This window comes from Megalobrama amblycephala, linkage group LG16, assembly GCF_018812025.1.
Source record: "Megalobrama amblycephala isolate DHTTF-2021 linkage group LG16, ASM1881202v1, whole genome shotgun sequence".
In the NCBI taxonomy this organism is placed as follows: Eukaryota; Metazoa; Chordata; class Actinopteri; order Cypriniformes; family Xenocyprididae; genus Megalobrama; species Megalobrama amblycephala.
The window spans coordinates 38,082,445-38,106,518 of record NC_063059.1 but is presented as its reverse complement, the minus strand read 5'-3'; the positions used below and the strand labels follow the sequence as shown (position 1 = coordinate 38,106,518).

At 35.6% G+C, this 24,074-nt stretch overlaps 2 protein-coding genes and 1 long non-coding RNA gene across 5 annotated transcripts in view; all 3 read right to left on the bottom strand.

Moving 5' to 3' along the window:
• The window catches only part of LOC125248560 (NACHT, LRR and PYD domains-containing protein 12-like), a 1,264,817-nt gene that overhangs the window by 599,000 nt on the left and 641,743 nt on the right, over positions 1-24,074 (bottom strand). The gene's annotated exons all lie outside the window — the stretch shown is intronic.
• On the bottom strand, positions 11,847-16,694 carry LOC125248688. 3 transcript variants are annotated; one of them, XM_048160805.1, is made up of 3 exons: positions 16,237-16,653; positions 16,044-16,159; positions 11,847-12,632 (listed from the first exon to the last, which is right to left on the bottom strand). In XM_048160805.1, the coding sequence occupies exons 1-3, from the start codon at positions 16,237-16,239 to the stop codon at positions 11,966-11,968; spliced, it is 786 nt and encodes a 261-aa protein (XP_048016762.1). In that variant the 5' UTR covers positions 16,240-16,653; the 3' UTR covers positions 11,847-11,965. The 3 variants fall into 3 exon arrangements, with proteins under 3 accessions (XP_048016762.1, XP_048016764.1, XP_048016765.1); XM_048160807.1 differs by lacking the exons at positions 16,044-16,159; positions 16,237-16,653 and adding exons at positions 12,796-12,908; positions 13,011-13,162; XM_048160808.1 differs by lacking the exon at positions 11,847-12,632 and adding an exon at positions 13,016-14,266 and having other exon boundaries at positions 16,237-16,694.
• On the bottom strand, positions 16,781-22,084 carry LOC125248722. The gene is made up of 3 exons (XR_007180343.1): positions 21,826-22,084; positions 21,552-21,676; positions 16,781-18,389 (listed from the first exon to the last, which is right to left on the bottom strand). It is a non-coding gene; the product is annotated as an uncharacterized LOC125248722 (long non-coding RNA).

The following is a 24,074-nucleotide window of genomic DNA, read 5'->3' as shown; positions in this document are numbered from 1 at the left end:
CGACGTGAGCAAACCCTGCAGTCTGCTTTCGTTGCCACTAGTTCGTCGGCGTCGGCTTGGTGTGTTCTGGCCTTTAAAGGGACTTTGATGCAACCTATCATATGCTGCGTGGATGCATGGAGCATGTGTAAGGATGGCCACGAGTCAAAAATTAACGGGGCTTGAGCCAAAAATGCAGCTGCACATTTACAGTATTTCACAATTGCTAAAACACCAAACCCCATTCTCTGAACCCAATGATCAGTGGCCTAAACCCATTTGTCGAATCAGTCACTTTGTAGGCAAAACCTTAAACAAGTTCAGGTAGTTAAGACACTGTTTGCAAATCTCATCCACTCTTTTTGTGAGACCACTGTGTTGCAAAATGGTAAATACATGTGGCAAAAGTTAAACACAACTACAACACAGTTGTCATCCTTTAAACACAATGACTCAAAATTATTCACACTTATTTCTAATGATGTGATCAAATCAACTGTATAAAATATAGGTCAGTTCAGAGTGCACAGGTGACACAGGTGCTGAATGATGATACCAACAATAGATGGAAACAATCTGAAAAGTAGAGGAGGAAGAGTATGTGTAAGAGGATGATGAGGAGAAAGAGCAAGGGGTGTGGAGACAAGGCTGTCCAGGCTGGATCCGGCACAGGTGATTTTGCCATAAGAGTCAGAGGTTTTGTGAAATTAGTTTGAAGATTGGATTTGTGTTTAATGTTTTGAGAAAATGACTGATGGTTTCAAGAAATGTGTTTTAGCAATTGTGAAGTAAACTAAATCTAGCAATAAAGAAAAAAAGAAAACTAAATGAAAAGTGTAGATTAAATCTAGATCTGCTCGTGTTGCGTTATCTTTTTTTTTTTTTACGTGTTTTACAGTGTTGTGCTTTATAACTAATCACAAACAATTCTGTTAAGCCTATAATTGCAATGAAAAATTACAGGCGTTCAGATTAGTCGCTGAAACGGCGGAGTTTTGTTCGGTGCACAAACTGAACTAGGAATTCTGACTGAATTCTGCACTCTCGCTAATGCTCTCAGTCTCATCATAAACTGATAAACATAAACAGATTTGGTGTTTGTGCTCTTGAGAGCGTTGAAACTAATATAAATATGTTTTTCTATTTACCATGTATTTTTGCAGCATTGTGCAGCCAATCACAAACATATCTAATGATTTCTTGTAAAACTGCAGTCAGTTTTGACCGCAAAAGATGAGGTAATTTGATTGGAAGTCATGGATTTATGGCATTTGGCCAATTAGAAATACATGCTCAGTTTTAATGTTATTTTAAGGTATATGATTAAATTAACTACTCAGCATTTTGTACCCCCCTCTGTCACCTTAAGTTTCCCCAGGGGTATGCATACCCCAGTTTGGGAAACACTGTTCTGTGGCATCATAGAAGCCCCCTGCAACAACAACAACAACAACAACAACAACAACAACAACAACAACAAAACCTTTTGGAACCTTTATTTTTATTTTGTCTACTTTTAATCGTACATTGTATAGTTATATCTCTCTGGAAAACATGAAAACATAACAAAAGTATATCAGAAGGGCCCCATGCATTTATTGACAAATATAATACACAATATATAAAAGGCACTCTAAAGGGGTTCCACTGGTGTGACAACCTGTGGAAACAAAGGGTTAGTGTTCAATAAAATGGTCTGTATCTTTTTATTTTTAGTTCTGCAGCTATCTGGACAGTATATACACCGAAAAGAGTATCATTTATCAAAAATTGGAAGGGAGCTGGGATAAATTTAAAAGTTAGGAACAAGAGAAAACACAAAAAGGAACAATGATATCACTTTCCCAATATTTATATTATTATTCTTATAAGTAATGTAAGTTATGTTGCTTTGGGTTTAATTAGGAGGTTTAAAATTTGCCTAAATAAGTGTGAACCACTTGGCCTAAATTTTGGCCCATGCATTCCGGCTCATGTGTACAAGTCACAATTCTATTTAAAGACGTGCAAATGTTTTGGTGAATGGTTGAAGTGTGAATCTTCTCATGAATGCTCACTATGTGTGAAGTTTTTCACCCACTTTTTCACACTGATCTTTCTAAATTACAGTTTTTCTTGATTGTTTACACACATTTTCTGAAAGCATGCCTTATACTCTCAGAACTCTACACACAAATCAAAAAACACACACACAATGGGCAAAACCCCTCAATTCTCCTGCAAAATGAAACTTTACTTTCAAAACAATGTTCTTTCTTCTCAAAATGGTATTTTGTTTTCAAATGACACACACAAACCATCATATGAATAGACATTTATAAGAACCAGTTGAACACTGATGTGCTCTATGTAAAACACTATGATGAATGGAAAACACTTCTCCATTCATCATAATGACTTTGGTCTTTATTTGGTTCAGTGTTACACTTACTACAGACAGTACATACATAAGTGTGTTGTAAAATATTTGTAGTATATATATATATATATATATATATATATATATATATATATATATATATATATACATATATATGTATGTATGTGTGTATATATATATATGTATGTATTGTGACAGCCATAAGGAAGCATGTCACCTGCAGCACCTTGGAGAGCACCAGCAGAGCCACTCAGGGACATTCAGGACCAGGGATAGCACCAACACAGGTGTGCAGAGTTTCCCTTTTGACAGGGGCCCTCAGCTGCAGGCTGTTGGGCCTAATCAGCAGCCACATAAAAAGAGAACAACAAAGTCACAGAGGGGAGAGCAGGGGAGGTGAACAGACGCATTGTGCTGAGCGTTCTTCAGCCCAGGGCCTGGACAAGTGCTACCCAAGACGAGCTTGTGAGGAAAGAAGGATGTGAGTAGTCTGCAGTACAGAGACTAATCCTATATCTCTTCTGCCTTTTCCCCAGACATAATTTGATCCCAAAAAGAAAGAAAGAAGGAAGAAGAGCTGCCTGAGTTACAGTTTCTCCCCATTCCCCTCTCCTACAACGTTTGAATAAATAAAGAAAGTTTAAGTTGGATGCACTGAAAGACTGCCTGGTGGACTCTTTGCTTTATCCTGTTAAGTTTAAATCCCCTATCTTGACCGTGAAGGGTACAGTATGTGTATATATATATATATATATATATATATATATATATATATATATATATATATATATATATATATATATATATATATATATATATATATATATATATATATATATATATATATATATATATATATATATATATATATATATATATATATATATATATATATATATATATATATATATATATATATATATATATATACATACATATACATATACATACACATACATTGTTTTTGTTGGAAAAATAAAATATATTTTTTACCGTGTATTTGTGTGTTCTGACTATATATACATACATACATATATATATATGTATTTGTATGTATATATATATATATATATATGTATGTATATATATGTATATGTGTATATATATATATATATATATATATATATATATATATATATATATATATATATATATATATATACATACAAATACATATATATATATATATATATATATATATATACATATACATATATATATATATACATACAAATACATATATATATATATATATATATATATATATATATATATACATATACATATATATATATATATACATACAAATACATATATATATATATATATATATATATATATATATATATATATATACATATATATATATATATATATATATATATATATATATATATATATATATATATATATATATATACATATACATATATATATATATATACATACAAATACATATATATATATATATATATATATATATATATATATATATAAATACCAATATTTGTGTGTAAACAATTGAGAAAAACTGTAAATCTTAGTAATTTACTTGTGAAAAATAAAAGTTGAGAAAAACAATCTGAAATTCCAGGGCAATAATGTTTGAGCAGTAAATTTATTAACATGATCTGTTTGGCCTTGTGCAAGCGGATCAAATGTGTTGCAGCACCTTGCAGTTTGTTTGACACTTATCTACATGTGAATGATCTGGCAGTTTTTATCAGTTGTTAAAGGGCAATGGGATGAGACATGCAAGTAGTCATTCACACTCTGTGTCTGTGGCTTCTGTGTCAAAAGATCAAATGTATGAAAAATATTTCAAAGTCTTCAGGAGACTCTGTTCATTAACACCAGGTGTCATCACTAAATTAAGTTGTATTACAGTTTTTCTCAATTGCTAACACACAAATCATGAGAAAATTCCATTTTCTCATTTTCAAACACAATTGATTTTGTTGAGTTAAATTAACTTCGGTAAAGTTGGTTTTATATTCGCACATTCGGACTTCTGATAAATTCAGACTTTCCAATAAATGTGCAATAAATTAATGTTTGCGAATTTTAAGCAGCGACATGATATTGACAACCAACGATTGTCAACTTACAACTTTTTTCACAGTCGATCAAAATAGGCAAATATTGTTTTAATGGCATATTTACTTGTGAATGTCCACTGAATGTCCAATGTAGTGTGATTAACAAGGCTATTGAATACGGATGTCCGAATGTGCGAATATAAAACCAACTTTACCCAAGTGTTAAGTTAATGGTCTGAAGCAGTAGTTCTCATCCTCTGTAACAAGAGACCCCTTTTTTAAAACTTAAAATGAAACACTACCCTTATAAACCACCAAGAGCAACAGTTAGGACTAAATAATGAATTCCCATTTGTTTTTCACCAAACCCTTATGCCTTATGAAGTCTTATGCCTTCAGATCACTCCGAATATACGGCACAAGTCGAATTAGGAATTAGTAGGGGTGGATATGTATGCATATATTGTATATATACACATGGGAATGTCATTGTTTTAATGGTTTTATATCTTTTTTTATGTATATTGTTATGTTATGTTGGTGTATGGTGTATAGTGAAGCGAAAGACAAATTTCGACGTGTTGATAATAAAGGAACAGTTTAATGATCTACAGCAATATAGCGTGAGCTTTGGTGAGAACTAAACAAATAATTAATTATTACAGTAGTAATTTCTCGATAGAAAGATATCAAAATTGAAATATGTTGGTCAAAATCGTATAGCAGCAAACACAACTTTCTGACGCCATCTTTATTTTTCTAGCTCAACTGTCACAGAATGGAAAGCACAGGATTGTGGGATATCAAGGGCAGCTAAGGATACATCTATGCTTCCTTCAAAAATCGATCTGAGCAAGGTATCTCATTAGACAGGAAGTGAAGCTAACAATGGATTCGGACATGCCTTGATGCCTTCCTACCTTGAAATGTGTCCTCAGAAGGCAGCATTTTCCAATTTTGGGACGCAGCCATTACCTCACTGTAGTGATGGGCAGATCAAGGCTTCATGAAACACTGAAGCAGTTGAATCAAATGTGCTGTAATGATTCGAGGCTTTGAAACAATCTGACACCCGTCTCTACGGTGACCCCTAGTGGTCAGAACAGTGCAAATGCAACAAAACTCAGGCCAAACATGCTTCGGAGCTTCATGAAGCGGTGTTTCGAAATCGCCCATCACTACCTCACTGCGAAGTCTTGATTCACCCTGTGTTCATTTCTGAGCGTTCCCCTGTGTTTATTGTCTGCCTGCCTGTTATTGATCTTGCCTGTTACCCGTTTTCAACCCATTGCTGCCTATTTTTGACCCTTGCCTGGTATTCTGTTCTGTGAGTGATATCTGCCTGTCCTGATCGACTGCCTGTACCCTGACTACGATTCTGCCTGCCCTGTGTTATACCTGTCTGCTCCTGTACGACCCTGCCTGTACGACCACGCTCACATTTAATAAAGCTGCATATGGATCTTACCATGAGTCCCGATTCATTACACATAGTTTACTAATTTGTAAGTATTGTGCTATTTGAAAGAAAAAGCAAAAAGCTGCATGTGAAAGGCTATTTAAGCATTGAAGTGTATCTTCAAAAGTCTCAGCAGATAACTAGCTCATCGGTTCATTTAAAGCATCGCTGTCAGACAAGAAACTAAACATTAGTGAGCAAGTGAGACCTATGCTCTTTATAACGATTCGGGACTCATGGTAAGATCCATATGCAGCTTTACTGAAGTTAGAGTGGTCGTACAGGCAGGGTCAGACAGGAGCAAACAGGAATCACAAGGAACAGGCAGAATCGTGGTCAGAATACAGGCAATGGTCAGAGGCAGGCAGATATCAATCACGGAACAGGATAACAAAGCGAGGGTCAAAAACAGGAACAGACAGGATAAACACAGGGTAACGCTTGGAATTGCAACAATAGTTAACAAGACTTCGCCATGAGGTGGTGTGTGTGACAGTCCTTTATAGTCCAAGTGATGTGCAAAGCTGTATGTGGCGATAGGTGATTGGTGTGGAGTGTGAGCATGTGACTGGCTGAGGGGGATGATGGGAATTGGAGTCCGGGAAGTGACAGGAACTGTGACACTCTTAAACATTGATCAGCCGTCTGTTTAAACCTGGTCTCCCACAAAGGATATAACAGCTACGGTTACAGCTGCACACGATTAGCAATCTTCTGATTCCGATTAGCAAAAATGATTGCCATCATTTACATGCAAAGTAACTGAGAAATCAAACATTCATGCTGAAACTGTGTGTAACAACAGTACAAACTTTAACATTAGGGCAAACTCATTGTGTGTTTTATGTCTATGCAATCATGCAAAAAAGTATTTGTAGGAACACACTTTATTTATGATTACCTATGAATATAGTGAGATCACATTGTCACTACATTATGCATATAATGTTAACAAATACAACCTTATTGTACAGTGTTATCCCTTCATTTCCTACAGCAACATGAAAACGTACTTGTCACGAAAATATGTTTGACTGCTGGAAAAGGAATAGGCCTACTTCATACTTTTACTGGAGTAATATTTTATTATACGTATCTGTACTTTTACTCAAGTACTTTCTGTACTTCGTCCACCACTGGCCAAAACTTTACAGATGACTTTTATCATGTTTATTGTACTTCACACAAAATAAGAAGCATCCGTTTTCACTCTAGAAAATCACTGTAAGAGTTAAATAAAACACAGTGCAAGTGTGCATTAAAATATTATCCATAACCTCTCTCTCTCCCTTGCATTATCATCAACATACATAGTGAAGAACACAGAAACACTTGTTGCAACTAACAGTAAACAAATATATAAAGACCTTATGCCTTTTCAGGTGGTGCCCTAGTGAAAAAAAAGTATACTTTATTGTATTTTAAATATATTCCCTTTTTCTATAGTACACTGCAAATATACTAACAAAAAATGTACTATCATTAAATATATAAAAAGTATATTAGTATCATATTTTCACAATGCAACTTTTAACACACTTTAAAATAATTGTACTTTAGTATATTTTCTGAAAATATATTTTAGAAAAATATACTTGAAGTGTAAGTTCAGTTTATTTTTTAAAAGTGTGTTTATTTGCACTTTATAAAAATATATTTGAGGTATATTTTAACAGTGTGTTGAAAATGATCATTGTAACAATGCACTGAAAGTATATTTAAAAAATACATTATTTAATATCCTGAAGTTGTAGTGTATCTAATGTTAAATTTGAGTATATTTGTTTATTTCTTCATCCTTGGAATTCATTATATTACTTGTGCTATTTATTTCAGTATGAATGCATTACAAGCCCATTTAGTATATGCAGTGTAGCCTATACAATTTCCAAATATGTGTAAATGTTTATTAAGTTTACACTGGCAGAATCATTTTACAATGGTACACACAAATCTATATTAAACAACACACCAGCAGCACAAGTAATGCGAAAAAAAATATGTCGAGTGGTTAAACTTATCGGAATTTAAATGTCTCTTCAACTTGGTCTGTGACCAATCAGATTTTGTTGCTCACTGCCTTCAGCCAATCAGAGCTGCTGACGTCACGGTCGTCGTCTGAATCCCCTCGCTCTGTCACTCAGGTGAAGTATAATGTCGCAATGTATAATTTATTTAATAAAACACTGAAAGCTCAATACATCGCTCAATCTTGGGGATTCTGACCAGTTCAATCAAGTGACATCACAGACTGACCGTGATGGCGACGACGACCGGCTAATCTAATGGCCTACGCGATCCTGAAAGAACCGGAGAAAAGTGCTGCTGTTGGGAGGTGAGTTGTAGTCTACCAGTTAACAAACTTTATTTTATTTTCTTTAACAAACGGAGAGCGATATTTCGGCTTGATATCTCCTTTTTGAGTTTTTGTGTGGTGGTTTATGCCAAATGTTTGTATGCAGCACCAAAACATTCAGATGATTGGTAAAATCGGCCCGTATTCTGTACGATATTAATTCATAAAGTGTTTTATGCTTGACTATGTACCGAAAACAATATCGACATGCCATTCTGATACAGTTCCCTGCTGCTAATCCTCATTTACTGTTCAGAAATAGTATTGGTTCAATGTAGGATTTAGACAGACTATTGTAAACGTGAATAAAGAGTTGAACATGCTGTCTTATATCTTTGGTATATTCTGTCAACAGATGCTGTTCTTCACGAGTCTCTGCGGTCATCATTGTGCCATCAGACACAATGAGAAGCTCATCAGAAAATGGAATATAATGTGTAATTTGCATTTGTGTATAGAGGGTCACCATGGTCCAATATTTTTTTTTTTTTTCTTTAATGAAAAACATGGTAAGTTTTGCTGAATCTAAGTTTAAATAAAAACTATTGGATTTGTCAATGAAATATGTCTCTTCATTAGTGATGTTGTTACATTTTATTTATTTTAATGGCCTTGAAAACAAATGCATTCAACTTTGGGAAAATGTGTTAAACTGTATTTAAATAGTAGCACAACTGTATTGTGTGAGATTATGTAATTCAAAGTACAGTAGTCAACATTTGAAGTGGATCAAAAAAGTTAGGACACCTCTGATTAAAGGTTTTGATCCGCTTCAAATGTTGACTATATTATACAAAGTACAAAGTGTATACAAAGTGTATTGTTATTGACTGCAAAGTGTGTAATGTTTAATATTTGGAATAAGCCAAAGGTACTGAGCATACAGTATATACTATTACCTGTAAAGTAATATATTCAGTGTATATTGCTTGTGTTTTCTGAAGACACTCGTAATTATTTTGTAATGTACTTAAATCACAGATAAAGTGTACTTATAACACAAAGTGTACTCATAACAGAAATAAAGTATACTTATAACACAAATAAAAGTATACTTATAACAGAAATAAAGTATACTTATAATACAACGTATATTATAACAAAAAATATACTTTTAACACAAATAAAGTATACTTATAACCCAACTTAAGTACACTTTAATATCACTAATTAAGCATGTAATTAATTCCTACACAGACATATACTTAAAGTGTACTAAGTATACTTGAAGTTGTTCCAATTTAGCACACATAAGTATACTAAATATACTTAAAGTTGTATTGTAATACTACTTAATTTCAACTTAAATATACTTAGTACAAAATTAGTTGTTTCAAAATAGCACACTTTAAATGAACTAATCATTAACACACTTGAAATATACTAATAATTAGTCTTGCTGCAAGTATACTTAGTATACTTTTTTTTCACTAGGGTGCTTAATAAACTGGTAAACTTTATATCCGTAAATCAACTCTGATGAACTGTGATAAAGTGCTCTCACCTTTATTACTGCCGTATCCAGTATCACTCAGGAGACTGTAAGCTGAATCACGAACAGTTTGTACTTATACATCCTTGAGTAGCACAATTTTAGCACAACCTTTATTGTCCCTTTGTATTGACATTCGTTCACAAAGCAGTCCGGTGTGAAATGATTCGCGCAGACATAAACAAATTTCGATAGAATTGAGGGAGCATTTTCTTGGAAAACAAAATTAATTCACCTCATCTGCAGCGGCTCAGATTTAGGGAGTAAATGGAGAGAGCTATGTGGATTAATAAATCCAGCTACAGAACACCTAAAATGCTTTGAAGAAATTGCCGCCAGTGCCGCAATGGTGGACTGTGTACAACTTGCTGTGAACTCGCTCAAGGTGGTTCTATGTTAAAATGGCAGTGTCTGTCAACATTCGTGGGTGGGGCCTGTGGCTAATGTGATGTCACACTGCCAGGGATCTGGAAACGGCTTGTTCTGAGACACTGCTTATGATTTATAGGGATTAAAAAAAAAAAAGGAGTGGGTGGATTTTCATCACTATAGGGTGGTTGTGTAAAAATCTTAGATCTTTCTCATTTTATTTGCAAAAGTTTTAAATATAATATAAAACCTACTTCTGCAACAGCAGCAGCTCAAATGTATTGATAAAATTATTATTATTATCACTGAAATATTGAGAAATGGCAGATTCAAATCTCATTTGGAGGCATAGTCAGGTGCTGAAGTTGAAGTAAAATATGACGCAGGGCATATTTTATATTTTATATTTTTGAAGTAAAATATAATAATATAATATATATACGCAGGGCAGTTGGACACAGGATGTTCAGAGATGCTGTGTGAGTCTGCAGTGAAGCAGGAGTGATGAGGAAGAGGAAGTAGACTGTTTTTATTCTGATGCTCAACCAGCCCTCTTCTTCAACACCATGAAAACACCAATTAAAATGCTTCACAGTTTCATCACTGACTCCTTTAATAATGTCTGAGCATCTTTGTGTGTCTCACCATGTACAGTATTTGTTGGACTTTCTCAAAATGGCCAATAAGAAATAGAACAATTAATAATTCCTCCAAGGGTAACACTTTGTAATAACTTTAATTAATACATCATGAACAAACATTATAGAATGCTTAACAGATCAGATCATTTGTTAATATATATATATATATATATATATATTTCACATAGCCAGAAATATGAGATAATATACTTGTTAATGTTTACTAATGCTAATGAATTTATTAAACATACATATTGATTAACAGATCATTATTCAATGTAAATATAAATGCTTAAAAATGTCATTAAACTACAATATTATCTAATGCACCTCTTTATTTATAAATGTACAAATGCAAAAAGGTGTTTGGTAGCAACAGAATATTGAACAATACAAGAATGACTGGTCACACTTTATATTAGGTGTCTTATGTACTTGCGTCAAATGGCTAGGTACAATGCACTTATTATGTTCATGTTCTACTGCAAAACACTCTTACCGCTATAGAGGTGTGATACGGGTAAGGATAGGGACAGGTTTGGTGGTACAGGTAGGTTTAGGGGTGGGTTAAGGGGTCAACAGTGTAAAAGGGTCAGTTTGATTATAAAGGAACATGGTTAACTTTTTTTATTACTTATTGTTTTGATAAATTAACAAGAATTTTGAACTTTGAAATTGCGGTGAAAAAGACTGTGTTGTTTTTATTCCACTATATGGACTTTGTCAGCTAAATTCACAGTTGGATTAGATCAATTACACTATTCACTCGAAACATAGCATGCTGAGGACATCTGCTGGTTAAAGCCGTGTAACAAGAACAGCACAAACATGTTGTGCAAACATTGAAACCACAGCGCGTGAGTTTAGAATAAACAGACTGTTATCGTTCGTTGGTGTGGACGCAAATATATTTATCGTTATATTTATCGTTCTTGGTGTGAACGGGCCTTAACTGAGTGTTACTTGCCATTTCTTTGTAATTATTTGTGAAAATAGTTTCAAAGTTAATCCTACACCAATGTTTTTTAGTGAACAAGAACACTCAGTTGCAAATAAACTAGATAAGCATGATCCATGAGCAGAATCTAATGTTTGCAGGGTCTACATAATGAATTGGCAATTGACAAATGACACATGCATGATTATTTTATTAGGCACACAACAGGTGTTCAAGAATAATAATTAATAACTCGTGTTTGACGAGTAAGAATTCTGCTTTCATAGCCCAATGTTTTCTGGGTAAAACAGCTTTATGAAAGATAATTAACACGCCACACACGTTTGATCATTGACAACAGTGTTTTCTGGAAATAGAAAAGTAGTGATTTCTTTTTAGGCAGACAGAAGGGAATCACCTTCCCAGTGTTTTTCTCCACACAATTCTGACATTCCATCACATTATTGTTGATGTCACACCGATAAAGAGGCACTTGCGCATGAATCTTTAGGAGATCTTTTTCCATATCCTTCCTCCATTCGTCCTTCTGCCAGATCTTCTCAAAGACAAAAACATTCATTGCCTCTTTTCGGATATTCTTCCAGTTTTCAAGGCCATTCAAAATATTGTCATCACTCTGAATGCATCTCGTCACACAAGGAGAGTTATATGAATAGAAAACTATACAGCTATTCTGATCTGCCAGCGCTAGAAGTTTGTCCATTGGAGAATTACCTATAGGATAGAGCAGAAAATGCTCAGCGTGTTCCCTTGGTTTTTGAGTTGGTCGTGCAGCAATGACATTTTGTGATGGAGTGCAGAGCACACATTTCTCTCCGTTGTTGAGAATATTTCTCACATTTTGTGCATCCTCCCTGCTGAACACAGTCTGGATATCAGATCCTTCTTGTGTACACTGAGCCTGTGGGACAGTTATCGCTATTGCGTACTGAACATCAGGCTTGGTTTTAGGCTGGACACTGAAAGACATAAGACATTATCACAGTTTTCAAGAAATATTCTTTTTTTGTTGTTGTTGTTTGTTTTTTTATATGAATCAACTCAACACTTTGTACATGGATTGTAATTGAAAACTAAATATGTTGATTTTAATTCATTTGACTACTGTACAAACAGACTTACTTGTCATCAAAATACTGGATCATTTTAGCAAGGGTGGCAGGGTTCACATCAGCTTGAATGCTTTGAACACACAGATGAAGCAGGCAGAGGACGACGAGACGCTTCAATGATGCCTGAAGTGAAAAACATCTCTCATTTCAGCACAAAACTTGAGTTAAATTCATGCAGGAGAAGTAGAAAAGAAAAGAAAGTTTACTTATTGAATTGAAACTTACCATTGTGACGGCTGGAATTATGAGGAACAATTTGCTTTTATTTTCAGAGATGTAGAACAGTTGTTTCTCTTCTGATAGTGCAGATGATCACGAGGAAATGAAGCACATATAAAGACCCGAATGTAAGTTCATCATTTACAAATTCGATTAGTCAATTGACATTGCAAACATTTGGTTAACTGTTGAGAGATTAAGTGAATGCATTTGTCAGTTCCTGGATATTTTCTCACTATAGACTTGAATGACATTAAGACTAACCACAAAGATGATCATTTACCTGTAGTTCTTTATTTACCTTCAGTTTCAATGAAGAGCAACAATACAGTGTTTCACTGAAGCTGTTTTTTAACCTTTGGCTGATATAAGCAGCATCAAGGTTATTTCACACGATTAGGGCTGTTATTGTGTCTCTTTCAGTGTCGACTTGATAAATTGTTTTATGTACAGTGCCATTATAATCACTCAAAACTCTTTGGATGAACACAGATACACTCCGAGTGATGAATCATTTATGAACAGTCATGTTATTATTGCCTCCACATGGAAAAACAAGTTTTATTTAGGAGCAAGGCATTCAGCGAAAATCATTTATTACAGTATGATTACTGACATAAAATGCTTTTTAGGAAACACAATTTTCATGTAACATCTCACTGCCAGCATCTCCACACTTATAACATTTCATTTGATTATTTTCCTTCACACACCGATAGAGAGGCACTAGATTATTAATCTTTGTAAACTGCTGTTGCTGATCCGCTGGCACACCAGTCGAGTTTCTGCGCCACATCTCTTGGAAAATGAAAGCTTTAATCCCAGTTCTCCGTGTTTTTAGCCAGTTTGAAAGGCCATACAAAATAGTGTCATCTTTATTATTAATGCACTTTTCTATGCAAGGTGAGTTGTAAGTATACAAAACTACACATTGATCATCATTTGGCATTCTCAAAATTTTGTCCAGGGGAGATGTTTTTGTGGCATCTATAGGATAAACAAGAACATATTCAGAATGCAGTGTTTCTCCAGAAGAACTGGTCATTTGGATCCAACTCGGCTTCGCAGCTCTGAGACTGACTGAGTCTTGGATGACTTCACAAAACCTTCGCTTACTATTAGTCTTGAAATCACTGAAGGCATTTTTCATTTCGTCCATGCTGAAAACCCAATCGAGACTGAAATGTTCTGTACACTGTTGATATGGGACCCTGATGACTACAGAATACTGATTAGGCCTGTCATAGCTGGTTGGCTGTAACCTAGAAGACAAAAATCACAAACATTGCAGTTTTCAAAAACTAACACTGCTTCCCAATTTGCATACTATCCGTCCTAAAGTATTCGAAAATAGAATTAGTGTGTCCCAAATCGCGTTAAAGTGAGTATTCCAAAGATACCCGGATGGTTTACTAAATGGTTATAGGTTGCACGTAACTAAGCGTCAGAGTATCCGTTAAAGATGCAAATAAGTGTTGAGTGTATGCTGTAGCTACAGGGTAGGCTGTGTGTTGCATGTGTAGACCACAGAATAGCCTGACATGCACCTCTCCAAAAATGTAGCCATGCATCAATTCTAAGCGAACCGCAAGCGCTGTGATTGGTCTGCTAGAACCACGTGTTGCATGTCGACGTGGACAATGACGCAGAAGAATAAATGAAAACTGACGCATAGCCTGTGGCACAGAGGATCCAGCGTAGGTCCGACGCAGAAGTATAAATCAGACTTTATGATGAAGTAGTATATCCTAAAGCTTGCATACTCTTCTGCTACACACTCAAAAGTATGTACTTTTTCTTCACAAAAACAGTGCATAGCCTACTTTTAGGGCATAGTAGACAAATTGGGACACAACATAAGACTTGTTTCAAAGACAAAATTACTAGCAAGCAGGGCGGGGCCGAGAGCCGTGGGAACGGGTGGCACGAGTGCTAACGAGCCACACCGGTCTCGAGTCTCTCATGCAGGAGCTCCGGAAGGGTAAAAGGAGGAGTGATGACAGTGAAGGAAGAGAGAGGACCAGGTCTGGACTTTACGTTGTGTTTTGTTTATGTTTGTTATGTTATGTTAATGCCGCTTTACTTTTATTTTGTGTTTGTTTATTTTAGGATTAAAGCTGCAGACCATAAGTTTTGCCTCTTTGTCGCCATCTCTGTATGAAACCTGCAACTGCACTTATTTGCGGAATTATCATCTTTACGTGGGTTGTGCATCAGCGTGGCTCCTCAGCGCGGATGAATCTAATGTTTTGAGGAGTATGTGTGGGCTGTAAGTCACCGCACCGATGTGGATATTCACTGATACTGCACAACAGATACTACGACTTGCAAGTTTGTCCAAAATAATACGTTTCACCAAAAAATGTCATCTGAACAAGTAACATGCCTGCCACTTTTGTTCTGACCAAAACGTTTTCAAAAAAAGATTTAGTGTTACATTAGCATATATTAGTATTATATTAGCATTATCTACCCAATGAACTATTGAAATGTCTTTCCTGTCCAGCAGAAAAAAAGCAATCCCTGCATCCGTTTTAAACCCTTTCAGAGTTCATGCCACCTTCAAAAGCCCAGATGGTATTTATTCTTGTTTTCACAAAGGGCCTGGTCGCATTCCCTTTTTTGCTGTAGTCCGAAGTCTTTTGCTTTTTACTACTGGTGATTTACCAGTTGTCTATTATGATGGTCGTTTTTACCTTTCTTGATTACAATCGGCCAGATGTGATGTAATGATGCAAACTCGTATTTCCCGCGGAAACCTACCAGTACCACTCAAATTAAAAAAAACATAATTACAAGCTTACAGTTGTGAATGTAAGGAGATAGTTTTGAACACTGGCTGGTTATGTACTTGCTCAATAATTGATTCTGGATCATTTTTAACCAAAAAAAGTTACAGACTGCAGCTTTAAAGTTTTATGTTAAACAATCACCAGTTCCCGCCTCCTCCTTCCCCTGAGCCTTTAACTTTGCTACATGCACATTCACCATTAAAACATGTCACTTATTTTTACTGTTGATGTGCAAATATTGACTTACTTGTCATCAAAATACTGGATAATTTTAGCAAGAACATTGGTGTTCACTGGCATCTGATCACATTGAATACACAGATGAAGCAGGCAGAAGATGAACACCCTCAGTGCCACAGACGCCTAAAGTTAAAATGACAAACCTGAGAAATGAAAGAATAAAAGTAACAAAACAAAAAAGCCATGATGAAAATGCTTACCATGACAAATTATAGAGAAGAAGGGAGACGCTTCTGTGCTCTTCAGAGAAGATGTGTTGGGTCCCGTCCGACTGAGAGAATATTTATTCAGGGATCAAATATTTGCAAATAAACTAGGTTTAATCTTTAACAGAGAAGGCTGTGTGAATGTTCAACACACTGTTTGACATTTGCATATAATTCAGTCCATATCAGTTATAATGAATGTCGTCTCTACTGCAGTCCTGCAGTGGTCCGTCAAAAAGTCCAACACTATTGGACTAGTAAATATACAAGGAATACTTCTGGATTGTTTCAAGACTTCATACAGAAAGATACAGAAAATGTTAATTGTAGCTAATTTGAAGGTACATTATGTAAATTTTTGCCGCTAGAGGTCGCTGCAAGGTGTTGTCTTCACATCTAGAGCTGGTGGAAAAGAATCAGGACGAGACTCGGGCAGAAATCATGTTCATGAATGAGATTATTAACATTACTGTAATATGAAGCATTGATATCAGGCATGGTAAAACATGGTATTCATGGTAAATCAAGAAAACAAGATTTAAACAATAAGACTTACAGTGTTGAGCTACATAACATGATTAGTTTTCTGTCGATGAATGTATCCAAACAGTTGCTCACCTGTCTAAAAAAACACATATTGATAGACGACGCACGGACATGGTCCATGTCCTGGTTAAAATTGCTTATTTCTCTGGATTTAAACATTCTTGGAAACATCTGGGATAATGTAAGTACAGAAGTCAACAAAATATATAATATTGGTCAATATAATATGTAACAATATAATATGTAACATAATATGTCAATATAATATGTAACAGTGAAGCAACAGAATTGGCCTTGATGTCTGTGCAACAGAATTTATTTTGTAACCTAAAATAATATGCATTAGTTCAGAAGTGTGTAAAGGTGATTTTGAAGTGAACAGTCTGATACGAATGTGTCCTGTCTATCTGACCGGCTCTGTCATCTCTTCTGAAACAGAGCTTTTGGAAACAAGTGTTTGGGAAACACTACAAATAACCCTTCCTTAACACATACTTGTGCATCAAGCAACAAAACCGCATGCAACAGGTTTCATTTATAGTGGATTATGACAGTAATTTCTCTTTGTGATTTACTTATGACCAAACTACCTTTTAAAGATTGTATTATAGAAAGGAATCAGCTACAGAAAATGACATAATGATAGAAGTGATAGGCTGCAATTGCCCATCATGAGACTAAAATGTACAATATTATTCAATGTAACCTCCCATATGCTGGAGCTCTGAAGGAAAAGCATGCAGAAATGATGTTTTAGAACAATTATGACAAAAAAGTTAATCCTTGATCTATTGGCACTCTTCAGCATATACATTTTTATATGACATTAACGTTATCAGTTGGGTCAGGAGGTACGTTCATTTCTAATGCAATAGAGCATTATATCATTTTTGCAAAAATGGTTGCCACAGCAAGATTATTTTTAAATGGATTTCACTAGTTAATCTATGCATACTGAATTTTAAAACAAAAGAGAATAGATCTTAATACAGAATCACAAGACCTGTAATGTTACAGTTCACTACTGATCTCTTTTGGAGGCAGACAGTGTGCGTCTATGGGAGTGTTTCCTTCCCCTTTACAAGCATAACACTGATTCTCACTCACACAGCGGAAGAGAGGAACATGAGCCACAATCTGCTTAAACTCAGCCTGAAGATCTATTTCAGTGTTTGTTTCGTCGTACTTCCAGAATTTCTTGAAGACAAAAGCTTTAATTCCACCATGTCTGTTCTAGTTATTTAGAGCATCTATAATGCTGTGTCTGCCTGTCGCATCCAAATTAAATGTGTAGAAAACAGAACAGCCGTGATTTCTTCTGTTCAAAAGTCTGGTCATGGGCGAGTTGTTAGCAGGATTCAGCAGGAGATACTCTGAATGCCTGTTGTATTGCTTCTGTTTATATACAACCTTCCTAGTTCCTGCAGCGATGAGCTCTGAACCTTGGTAAAGTGCGTTTGAGTCATCATTAATTGCATTTCTCACAGTCACCGCATTCTCCTGAGTCATTTTTCTGATTGAAGTTCTGTTGACACTGATCCTTTGGCACATTGATGGCTGCAGCGTACTGACGTTCATATACCCCGTTGACTCTCTTGTAGCTGTTAATAATTGTTTAAGGTGGTTAATGATTATTTATCAATAAGTAGTTAACCAATCACTTCTCATTTCTCTACTACCTCATTAATAGGGCTTTTCACACATGAAATAGTTAACCCTGGCCTGGGTCATTCTAAAGACCCAGGTTTAAGCACTTCATTTTCCGTGTTCCGCTCCATCTTATACTCACGTCAGTCGTGTCCCGTGTTTCACATTGTTTCCAGATATATCATTTATACATTGCCGACTGAAGTAAAAATTCTGTATTTATATAAAACATCATGCCTTACGTTGTATACAAACAATGTTCATATTGAATGCTATGAAAACAAATATAGTGAAAATATCTATGTAGTCTATGCTATATTATGTGCAAAAAACTAAAATTGAACTAAAAGTGCTCGACGCTTGACAGCCGATGGCCAAGTAGCACGTCCGTTCTGCACCTGCGTAAGATGAAATGCCTTCCTGTACCAGCAGGTGGCAGTTGCTGAACAGCCAATCAGAATGATCAGATGGCCTGACGGGCCGACGAGCTCCGATGCCAATTCAACATGTCGAACTTCAGCAAACGGTGCAGAACACACTGAGAAGACAGCGTCGACGCCATGTGACTGTGACGAATGGCTTCAAAGTACCGCAAGAGCGATTCGAGAGCAGCCGGCTGAGTCAGCCAGCGCAGTTTCTCAAGAGGAGCTGCATGAACTCTGATGACGACACAGCTGTTCCACAATTGGCCGGATTCGTCGCATGACAACGATCAAAGCTCTTTTCATGTAGTCATGATGTTGTATTGTGTCATGTTTATCAAAATAAAACTGATAAAAAACGTAGACCCCACTACTTTATTCTTGTAAAAACAGACGCTGTAAGCAGTACATGAAGTATTGAATGAAAATGTCTCTGAAACATCAGTGTATTAGTCAAATATTGCATTTATTTCACTTCAGCTGTGAAGTGAAATAAAGTATGCATAAAGTATGCAAACGCAGCGTGAGCGTCACTACGAGAAGCAGAAAGTGTCCGACTTCACGTCTCTGTTTTCAGCTCCTCCCTGACTGCACGCGGATACTCTCGCCGATCGGTTACATCCAGCCGCAGCTGATGTCGAACACACCTATGTTCTCACTGGTTGACTTAGTCATGTGGTTTCTCAGTTCTGTTCTGTCATTGGTTCTTTGTCTCATTGTTCTCAGGTGTGTCTTGTTAGCTCACTAGTCTCATGTTTCATTGTTATCTTGTCTAGCTTTGTTAGTGTAACCTGCTGTTGGTGAGTGTCTGTCTTTAGTCAAGCCACATCTTTGTTTTTTGTTCATGTTTTGGATACTATTAAAACTGCACTTGGGTTCTCACAAGGCTCGCCTTCAGTGAACTTTTGTTACACAGACGTTAAATTAAAGCTGCAGTCCGCAACTTTTTTTGGTTAAAAATTATCCAAAATCAATTTTTGAGCAAGTACATAACCAGCCAGTGTTCAAAACTATCTAATTTTCTTGTCTCGATTCAAAACGGTAAGCTTGTAATAATGTTTTATAATAAGAGCGACATGGAGGATTTCCGCGGGAAATTCAAGCATGCAGCAGTTCGTCTGTGTGTCATTACGCCACGTCCGTAAACAGAAAGGAAGGAGTCCCGTCTAGAGGCTAGTCAGTTATATCATGTGAGGATGCTGCTGGTAGCGGCACATATATGAAATAATTATACTTATCATTTGATGGCGGATTGTAATCCAGAAAGATCCAAATGACAATCATCAGTGACAACTGGAGATTCACCCGTAGTCAAAAAGCAAAAGACTTTGGACTGTGGAGTGACTACAGAAATTGAAATCTACAGGTAACGCTAATACACACTAAATACACAGTCACGCAATGCTGATGTTGTTAACATTAACAATTTGAGAACAATATAACAGTAATAATAATTTGCACGGTTTGGCATGATCAGAGCTAAGCGATCGTTAGATTTAATCATCATTGGCTGCGTGATTTATTGTAGGCCTGATGCTTTTCCGCTCAGTTGGTCAGAACAAAAGTAACAGACATGTTACTTACTTGTTCAGTGAAAATTCTTATATTGGTCATACTTTCAAGATGTAGAATCTGTGATTCTGAAGTTCAGTATCCACACCGGTGCGGTGACTGACAGCAAGCATTAGATTCATCCGCGCTGACGAGCTGTGCCGAGGCACAACGCACGTACAGATAACTGTTCCGCATATGACTGCAATCGCATGTTTCAAACAGAGATGGCGACAAAGAGGAAAAATCGTGGACTGCAGCTTTAACTAAACATTTTGTTCCAATTTAATATCTTTGAGAGGGAATTAATTTTTGTTATAGGTTTATTCCTTTATGTATCTTTTTATTTTCCTTTTTTTGTAAGTTCTTTTTTGTTCAGTTCGTGACTTTTTTTTGTGTCACCTTTGCTATAACACATACAGCTCGAGCGCTGTGTCTGAAATCACATACTGAGTAGGTACAACATTTGAATTTGAATTTACACGACCATTAAAATGGTTTTAAATAGTACTGATGTGGCTAGTATCAAATTTGGTTGTACTACATTCGCCATGTTGTTACTGTCAAGTGACCTACCAGCATCAGTTGTGTCGCTTCAACTCCATGGCCTCATGGGATAGTAAAGTGTCCATCAAATGCACATTTTAGAATCTCAGCAGAAATAATGGGTCGTCTGGGGACTTTTTGCCTATACTGTTTTTTGATTACTATATTTGGACATAAACTTTTGGCATACTGTTTCTTGCATATTATATGTATATGTATACAGATTTTAAAATAGTCGTATCTCTGCCAAATATTGTCCTATCCTAACAACCGTACATCAATGGAAAGATTATTTATTTAGATTTCAGATTATGTATAAATCTCAATTTCAAAAAACTGAACCTTATGACTTGTTTTGTGATCCAGGGTAACATAAAGTAAGGAAGTATTCGATTTCGGACACTGCTAACGCAGCAACATTTCACACTGTACAAGTTTAACATCACAATGGTCATAACCCTGAATAAAAAGCAGTGCTAAACTGCTTCTAAAAAGCACCGTTTAGAATGACAGCTTGAAAAGCCCTCTTCCTCATTGCTAACTTTCAATGCAATCTTTGAGCTTTTACTTTTTCATAGACACTGGAGACAGACTTACTTCTGCTCGAAGAAGTTAATAATACGGGTGAGAGTACTGATGTCCACAGTGTCATCTTCATCACCTTCTGTCCAGTCGAAAAGCAGAAAGAGCAGCAGGAGTCCACTCAGAAACACAGTGAACTTCTGAAATCACAAAACAGCACACAGACACACAGGAAAACAAAATACATTCATAAACACAATGTGCATAGATAAAAAATTTCATCATGACAAAAACCTACTACTCTACTACTAACACTGCTTGTGTGTTATGAGCCTTTAATGTGACTTACCATGTTGTTTGTTGCTTCAAATCTCTAAGCTATAATGAGTGATAAGAGTGAAAGTGGAAGTGGAACCTGTCAACGGCGCTATACTTCAAGTAAAAACGGTTTTCAATTAAAGGAAATGCACTGACTTTGAAATACATTGGCATATGAGGTAAAAGCCATACTATGCAAGTATCAATTCAGTACCAATGTCTATGATGTTACTAAGAAAATGTTGATACTGATGTCGGGAATGGACAATATTGTATTTGTATTCTGCATTAAGAAAGGACATTGTTAACACCCTAAATGTTGTCATAAGATTATGTGCTTTAGTTGCATTTTTTTTTTTTTCACTGAACTGTATATGTGTGTTTCTATTGCACACCTCTACTGGTGTGTGTAAAAACACTTGCAACTGTACCACCAAAAAATAATTTTCATTTTCAAATATTCTAATAAATTCTAAAATAAATAATTTTTTTTAAGCTTCCTTGCAGATACATAAAGCCCAATAACATTTTGAAAATCTAATCAAGATTTTTGTTTTGTTTTATTCTCCTGCGTGAGTCACAGGTAAAACCTGTAATTTTTTTTATTACAAATGTTTTGATTTGTTATGATTACAGTTTTGTAAAAATCTTTACGCACAGTTTCTGAAACTATGGCTCCATTTCTCATAAAAGGCCTATATGAGTAGGTTTAAGTACTATTAGTGTGAAAGCAATTTTAAAAAATATCTAAGTACAAAGAAAATATAAAATGAATTATGATTATTTATTGTGATATATTGACAACTCCAAAGTTTTTAATGTTTTTAAATCATTACTGTACTTTTGAGAAATCACTTAAAACTTAAAAACTTTACCTTTTTTTTTTTTTACTTGTTTGCATTCTGCTAAACTGTAAAACAACAAGACAACCTTACTTTATACATTGAAAGTGAATTTTAACTCATTTTCAAGATGAAGTAGTTGTTTGGAGATTTCCTTCCCCTTTGCTAAAACATGCTAGGAACATGTGATCAGTGTGCTAAAATATGCCACAAAGCTAGTAAAGTGTTAAAACATGTTAGAAACATACTAGTAATATGTTAAAACATGCAGAAACATGCTAAAATGCTATCAGTGTGCTAAACATGCTAGCAACATGTTAAAACATGTTATGAACATTTTAACAATGTACTAAAACATGTCAGTAAAGTGTCAAAACATGCTAAAACATGCAAACAAAGTGTTAAAAGATGCTAGCTGTCTTTTAAAATATGCTAGCAACGTGCTAAAATATTTTAGCAAATGGTTAAAACATGTTAGAAACTATTTATTTGTTAAAACGTAGAAACATGCTAATGTGTTAAAAAAATGCTATAAATGTGCAAAAACATGCTAGCAACATATTAAAACATGACAGTAAAATGTTAACAATGTGCTAAAACATGCTACCAGCTAACAGATGACTCCGTTTTTTTAATGTCTACTGGTTTAATGTTTTGTATGTATTTTTAACAGTTTGATGAGGTCTGATTAGGTCTAATGGGGTACCAAGTAGGCCCACTGTGGTTATAGGTGGGTCTTCTGTGGGAAAGTGTGAGTGAGCGCAAATCCACACTCAACCCACGTGGGCCCTATGTGGGTTAGCCCATGCACGCAAGGCCCAAGACGTTTGCCTTTTGAGGCCCCTATGTGGGCTTACTGTGTCCCTTATCGGACATATCCAGTTCAGGTCTTGTAGTCTCCACTAATGAGCTGATGAGGTAAATCAGATGTGACAGATGAGGGACATATGAAACGTGCAGTGCTGGGGGTCCTCCAGGAGCAGGTTTAAAAACCCAGTCTACTTGAAAACATGTCTCCGCAAAATGATTAAAAATCAGTTTTTCAATGCCAGTGATGTATGCAAATGCAACTGAGGCCCATCACAAAAAGTAACATAAAAAGGATTAAGATTAAAGACAACAACAGGGTAGAGAGTGGCATTGGCACTGGCGAGAGAATATAGCGCTCAGCACTTTTAATTGAGATAAATTTGTGGTGAGCTTCAAGATGTGACACCAAACTTTGTTTCATTTGAGTCAGTTTGCATTTCTGCTTACTGAAGAGATACTTATCTGTGGCAGGCCACATCTGTGGAGATATGTTACAGTAGTGCTGTGGTATCTGGATGCCAGTGTAACACGCTTTCACACCTTTATTTTTTGTAGCTTTGGGAGAAGTAATATGTACATATGTGGTTTGAACAACCAGAAGCATTTACACCACTTGGTTTGAGTGACT

Coding starts and splice junctions, on each gene's coding strand:
- LOC125248688 (XM_048160805.1), bottom strand. Junction 12,633..16,043: donor ATCCAGTATTTTGATGACAA/GTAAGTCAATAT, acceptor TATGTCTTTCAG/TGTCCAGCCTAAAACCAAGC.